General features: G+C 35.4%; 1 protein-coding gene across 2 annotated transcripts in view; it reads left to right on the top strand.

Annotated features, from left to right (window-relative positions):
- Positions 1-3571: 3571 nt before the first annotated feature.
- josd2 (Josephin domain containing 2) overlaps positions 3572-7638 on the top strand; it is a 4353-nt gene continuing 286 nt past the window's right edge. Inside the window, exons 1-5 of one of the 2 annotated variants that reach the window (XM_079240894.1) lie at positions 3572-3834; positions 4051-4180; positions 5009-5134; positions 5603-5797; positions 6034-7638. The exon at positions 6034-7638 is cut by the window's right edge and continues 286 nt beyond it. In XM_079240894.1, the coding sequence (XP_079097020.1) occupies positions 4059-4180; positions 5009-5134; positions 5603-5797; positions 6034-6142 (552 nt within the window). In that variant the 5' untranslated portion in view covers positions 3572-3834; positions 4051-4058 and the 3' untranslated portion in view covers positions 6143-7638. The other variant, XM_079240895.1, reaches the window with a different exon arrangement.

The raw sequence follows: 7638 nt of genomic DNA on the forward strand, positions 1-7638 counted from the left end.
GTATGTGACCAGACAGGAAAGTCTTGATGCTCAGGAGTGATTTATTTCTTGATTCTCTGTATATACTATATGATATGTATGCATCATATACCTTTGTATAAAATATATATATATATATATATATATATATATATATATATATATATATATATATATATATATATATATATAATTTTTTTTTTCACATCTTTTTATACAGGTATGTTATTACTATATGTTATATAGTAGTATGTTCAAGTGCATTTGATAAAGTAAAATTAATGTCACAGGAGTATGTCTACAGTTCTGACAACAGTCAAAATGACTTAAGTATGTGTGTTTTTTAGCACAATGTTGTGAGTAAATTATCTCAAGTTGACAAAGAGGGTATAAAGTAAAATATTAATCAAATGTATTTGGTGTCATGTAACTTTACTGTATGGCTATACATCCAGTATGTAGTGCTGTCTTGGGCATTTTCAGATAGTGTCTCCAATATCCAATTGTTTTGTATTTAAAAAAAAAAAAAAAAGTACTTGTCAGTACTCATTGGTCACAGGACTATTTATTTTTATGGCTCTGACAGTTTCATTGACATAAATATTTGCTTTTGAGGAATGAACTATCGGTTTTTAGCTAGTGACATGCTTTTGCAGGGGTAGGCTCTTCTGGAGAGAGATCTCTGATGGTGTTCCTGGGGTCTGTTGGTGCTAATCTGCCAGATTTGATTCACAGTCCCAGGTGTTCTGGTTACCACTGGTACTACTGTAGTCTTCATTCACCACATCTTCTCAACTTACTCCTTCATTCCTTGCTTCTTTTTTTAATTTCTGTGTTCTCCTTCTTCTTGATGTCACTATCATTTGGGATTTCTACATCTATCCTCCACATAGTTTGTCAACCGCCATGGTCTCTGCTAGCGTAGCTATTGGCTGCTTAACATTTGTACCTGAAAGTAACTGAAGATGTTAGATCTTGATTTTTATATCCATCCTTGACTTTCCAGCTTCAAGTTCAAACTCACAGTGTGTATAGGCTAAATGAGATAGATAGATAGATAGATAGATAGATAGATAGATAGATAGATAGATAGATAGATAGATAGATAGATAGATAGATAGATAGATAGATAGATAGATAGATATTTCCAGATTTAAATTCAGACCTAAAATATCAGTATTACAGTCTTTACAGTACAGTGATTTTCTTTTCCACATATTTTTCAAGGGGTGGCCTAAAAATCATAATCTAATAATCAAAATAAAAATGGTAATCCACACAAAAACTCAGTTTTATGTTTCATAGTTGTGAGCCAAATAATGCTGGTTTTATCAATACAGCTTCTGTCCTACAGTGCATGTGCATAGGTTTTTGCACCACCACACTTTCTAGTCAAGGATAAATCCAATATAATTTTATGCTAGTTTGTTCAGGAAAATTAGCATAATCTGCACTAAATAAGATGGTTAACTTTTTATATGAAATATTTTATCACATTTCCTCTTACTTTTAAATACAAGTTCAGTATGCCACACTTTTATGTTACTGAGCCCAACATGAGTTTGAGTTGTTTGCCTGTCTCTGTGCTATCTCTGTGATGAATTGGCGACCTCTCCTGGGTGTACTCACTCCCTTCACTAATTGGCATCTGTACTGAACTCCATTCCCCTCCATCTTGAAAGGCAAACAGCTTGCATTAAAAATGGATATGAGGTATCAAAGTACCCTAAAAATGATCAAATAGTGTTACGTAATTTGGCATTAGGACTATCAGGAAATTGGCAATCGTTTTACTTTTTACACATCAACTGAACACAAGTTGTTTTTTTAATACCTTAAATTTATCATTTTAATATATACAAAGAAACATTAAATATAGAATGTGAGAGATCTTGGAGAAAGTTTATTTGCAATCACTGCATGCCAAAACTTTTATTATGTTTACATTTGGTACACAGAATATTAGTTATACAAATCTTATTGTGTAATCTAATATGATTGTGGAAAAACCATTTGACTGGATATCGAAGTATTTCTACATATACATGGAATACATGGAATACATGGAATACCTGCAGGGTTGTGGCCCTCAAGGACCGAAGTGGGACACCCCTGCTCTAAAGAGATGTGTGAAGAAAATGAAAATGAAAAGGCATAAAAATTACCACAAAATGAACACAAAAGTCAAACTAGCAATGCAAATTTAACTAAATATAAGACACTACCAGCAGAAATCCAGAACAGCCCAAACCAGGCTCCTAAACACTGCCTGATTCTTTTCTTACTGACGTTTTGTAAATTGGGACATTTGTATGCTTTTATCTGAATTATATTTTTTTTCTTGGTTAAATGATAATTGTGAAAAAGCAAGAACTTTAAAAAAATGCAATTGATCACTACATGACATAGCCACCATTAAATGAACTAAATCAAGCAAACAATGACCAAAAGGAGACAAATCAATAAGAAAATAAACACATTAGTAAACATCTGCAAAATGCATGGTTAGAGTTACACAAGACACACAAACTGTATCTGTATGGTTTCTGTTTGCTTTTCATTTTGCTGTCTTAAGTTTTGGCTATTGGCAGATTGAGTGAAGGGGCCATGTACACACCAATGCCCAAGAATCCCTTGTTGAATAATGCACCACAAAATATATCCATTCTCCATTAAATCTGTCTGTCATGACTTGTCGAGACACATTGTACCATATTATAATCCAACTCTTTCAAAGCTGATTAAACATAACACAGTTTGAACACAAACTGAACTTTTTTGTTTTTTAGGTGTGTTTGTTCCTGTAGAAACTAGAACCAGGAAAGCAAACTGAGAGCGCAGAGGCATTTCCACCCATACTGTGATTTCCACTATAGTCTTGTCATTTTTTATGTGTATTATTTTCCTTGGTTAATTGATTATGAATCCACCATGTCTTTGCTATATTGAGGTGTTTCTTGCATGCTTATTTTCTTAATATGTTCTCTTGCAGTGATCTAAATTCCAAAGATCTACTTTTTAGCCGAGATTACGATTTAGCCAAGATCCAGATCTTTCTTTGATATCTTGTCCAATCTGTTTGGAACTTCTTCTGTCATTTTTTTTTTTTTTTTTTTTTTTTTGCCAAGCACCTTGACAATATATGGTGGAGTTATATGTATCTATGCTGAAAATGGCCCTATCTTGCAATGATGGGGCCATTTTCTCAAAACATTCCTGGATCCAGATGCTGATCCAAATCCCTTCCTAAATTTAGGTTTATGGCATCTAGATAAAAAAAAAAAATCCATCCAGTAGTATCTGCCTAAAGTTGCTAAAAACAAAACAAACAAACAAAAACAGACGGACAAAGAGATAAACGTCGGTAAAAAAAAAAAAAACAAAAAAAAAAAACAAAGACTGTATATAAAGAGAAAAAGAGTAAAAAAATAAATAAATAAAATTTTTTTAAAAATTTAAAAAAAAAAAAAAAAAAGAGTAAAAACAGGCTCTTTGGCGGAGGTAAAAACATAACTCATTTCCACGATGCCCAGGCTGACCGCTAGAGGACGCTACAACACAACGTCCCAGTTATTCCTTTGTATGGGGATGTTTGAGCTCGTCGTGTGTGAGCCGAGAGATAAGTTGTCTGTAATATGCATTCGCAGCTATTTTTATGGAGGTCGTTTTAGTATTATCAAAAAGAGTCAAGCCTACATGTAATACTGTAATACCGAGGATAAAAGTTTAATACGGGGCGTGACAGCTGCTCGAGAGTAACAACATCTAAACAAAAACAACGGCTCCACTTCCGGTTTCTGGATGTAGCGGTCAGACTCCAGCACAATTTTTAAGTGGAAGTTGCTTCATCAGCAGGTCAGTAGCTTCATGTAACTAATAATAGTTCACGTTGGTGCTGTTTTCCAAACTCTCAGCAACCAAATAATGTAATTTGTTGGTTGTCACAGTCAGCCTCCGTTACGGGTAAGCAGATGCTAACTCATGTAGCATGAATGGACTCCAAACAGACAGATAGCTGTTATGTGACTACTTTCTGTTAAGTAGTTATTTTCTTGTGTTTCTATCTCCCAGATGTTAGTATGAGCGAAGGAGAGGTGTTTCACGAGAAGCAACGCTTGGAGTTGTGCGCAATTCACGCACTCAACAATGTGCTCCAGGAGCGGGTGTTTACCAAGGAGACAGCTGATGACATCTGCAAACGGTGGGCAACGTTGTGTCAGAAAGGAGAGAGGCTTAATACAGTAAAATACCAACCAGCAGCATCACAGTGTTTCTGTAGACTCTAATCTTGTTTGCAAAAAAAAAAGCACAGCAGATGTTTGTGGAATTATTGGATTAAGATGCTGGTTTTCCCCTGATAAACATCATATACGGTACATACATTTGGTTATATACAAAAAAAACCCTACTTTTTTTTTTTTTTTTTTTGCTACTTCTGATGTCCAATGCTTGACATGATGTGTTCTCCTCTTATTTATTTATTTATTTTTTCATTATTACCAGTGTTGTAATGCAGTTTAACAGAAAAGCTTATTTACTACACACACACACACACATACATATATTTATATAAATGCACAAAGCATTTTTTATTTGAAACATGGGAGGATTTCCTGATATATCCTAAAATGGAAGTCTCTGATTATGAAATGTAATACTAATCTTCGGGGAAAACAGCATGGAGGCTGTTCTGGTACAGATAAAGCCATTGTTAGTAGAGAATCCATGGTTTAATTCGTCAGCCATTAACCTAATTGAATGTAAAACAAAATAAGACATGATCTTCCTGGCTTTTGACAAACAAATTCTATTTAATTGGATGAGAAGCTGTACTAGCTGAAAAAAGATGGTTAAATTCCCAAGTTTGTTGGAGTTTACGCCCAATGTGGAGATATTTATATGCAGGATAAAGGAGAGATGATAAATCTTAATATTTAAAAAAAATTCTACATCAATGATTTAAAACTGAGCTTTGCTAGATGTGAAGATGGTCTTCATTTAAAACACTGCATCCTTCACATCTTTACAGGCTGGCTCCCCAGTGTGTGGTTAACCCCCATCGGTCAGTGTTGGGTACAGGAAACTATGACGTCAATGTCATCATGGCGGCACTACAGAGCAGGGACCTGGCTGCAGTGTGGTGGGACAAACGTAGGTGAGTAAAACAAATTGCGTGAAATGCTATCAATCATACAATGTGAAGTCAAAAATTGAAATTAGCTTTTAGATTGAAGCTATTAGTTCTCCTCCATTCCCTTGAAATACAATGAAGAGTATAATTATTTAGATTATCAGCAGCAAAAGCATGTCTAAATGTCATGCTGTTCTCAACCAAGGACAGAGTCCTCTTGTCAAACTTAGAAGTACCGATTTCTGCCTTGGCAGTAAACCTTTATATAGGTCATCATGCCATTCAAATCCACAGTATGCCGTCAAAAACAACAACACTTAACCATTCTAGCTTCATGTGAGATTGGGAGGGATCTGGTTAGGCAGATTTAGAGTATTGAAAAATCCAGCAGAGGCAGTTTTATTCGATTATACATCTTGACTATCATCATAAATATATCTGAAGAAATTGACTTTTCTTATGCTGTATTTCTGCCTTTTCTCAAAACTACAGGACAGTTCAGAATCTTTGTTTGACAAAGGTCCAGGGCTTTATTCTGAACGTCCCATCACGAGTGTCTTTGGGCATTGTGTCCCTCCCACTCCGGCGGCGACACTGGCTTGCGGTTCGGCAAGTTAATGGACAGTACTACAACCTGGACTCCAAATTGAAGAGCCCGGTGTGTATCGGGGGAGAATCAGAACTACGGTGAGAAAGTAATCTCTGTGTGTTTTCCTGCTCTGAATAAGATAAAATCTCGCCTCCTTTGTGCTGCTTGAACTCCAGCTCAGTTCAGCGCATGAGTCATCCCCATATGAGTGGTCACATGGAGGTTACTTCATTTGTTTTTGTTTGTGTTTGGAATACTCTAGTAATATGCCCCCTGTCTGAGTAGTGTGTTTTTTTTAACCTTTTCTATTTTTTCGTCCTTGCTTTTCTTGCAGTACATTTCTCAGTGAACAGCTTTCTCAGGATGTGGCAGAGATGCTTTTGGTTGTCCAACGGGAGGTGGAAGAGGATGGCTCATGGCTGAATCCTGACAACCCTAAGTGATGCCTTTGAATAACACTGAAACAAAAAGAAAAACCTTCCTCTGGGAAAATTACAGACTTTTATTTATTTTATTTTTTTTTCTAAAAAACACCTCATTAAAGAAATTTCTTCAGGGAATGCACTAAAATACATTTAATATTGACACAGACACATAAAGGAAATCCCAAAGAGAAGCAAAGGCAGATGTTTACTCCTGACATGAAGAACTTTTTTTGATAGTATCAGCTGTTTAAGCTTTTACTCTGGTACGATCCATGTGACTGTGCTGCTCATCCTTCTTGTGGTACTTTTGCTTTAACACAGCAAAAGAGCATTTATACAGATAAAGTCAAAAGTATTGAGGATTGTGTGAGCCTTTTTTGAATGATACTTCAGTGGTGACAAATGACTGAGCTGTTTGAAGTTATTTGCAGGCAGTGCATGAAAAATAAAATAAAAAATATGGTTACATTATCAATGAGTTTGTCACTTAGGATCCCATGATATTATACAACGGTAATATCAAAGTGTATCAATCATGCAGCTGCATTATTGCCTCCTTTCAGCTTGTTAACTTTCTATGCACTGCAGAAATTTGTAAGCACTAATTGTCTTTTTTCATGCTTATGCAGGCTTAGACATGATAGTGACATCACCTGGGGTCTGTACTAAAGAGCAGGATTTAGGATTTGGTGAGATCACTTTATGTAACAAAGGTGGTTCACCTCATACTATTATACATCACCATGGTTACTAATGCTGAAGACCTAACCTGTTCCAGAGTAGGTTTTTGTTGGAAGTATAACTCCAGTCAAAAATCAAGAAAATAAAAACATCAGGTCTTTGTTATTACATCTCTTTTATCTCCCATGTCAGGAAACACTCATGATGGAGAGATTCTCAGCAAAAGATCACTGAACATCTAAAACTGGCAGGTTAAGATATTACATCGGTTCACGTGGGCCTCACATATATAAAAAAAAAAAAAAAATGTGTATGTGTAAAGGATTTTCTTGGGTGTTTTCAGTCTCCATCAGCTGCATCTCTGCCAAATATTTTGACCACTTGTCTGCATGTTCGTCTTCTAAAACAACCAGGATGATAAACTTTCCACAGTTTGGTTAGAATGATGAAACTTTTTATTTTTTTTAAATTATATTTTCATACTAACTTTTGATAATGTATATACTGCTATGCATTTTCCATCATCCCATGCTGAATCAGAGGACCTAGGTCTACTTACCAAAACCTGGTTACCAATAATAAGCCCCATCAGTTAGAGTTATCTTATGTTTTATGAAACTAAACCAAAAGATAGTCCGTGATATATTTAAACCTGCCTCTTGAGTACAGGCCCCAGTTGAAGGGTTCTGAATGTTGCTGTCCCTTTACTGAAGTGATAAAATGGTTTGTTTTTTCCTCAGCTTCTCGGTTAGTTTTACCATACAGCAAAATCCCGTAGTACATCACAATGAACATTCTGTATCTTTTTACATTTTATTATTGTGTGATGTTGA

Source organism: Telmatherina bonti, assembly GCF_933228915.1.
Source record: "Telmatherina bonti genome assembly, chromosome: 5".
NCBI lineage: Eukaryota > Metazoa > Chordata > Actinopteri > Atheriniformes > Telmatherinidae > Telmatherina > Telmatherina bonti.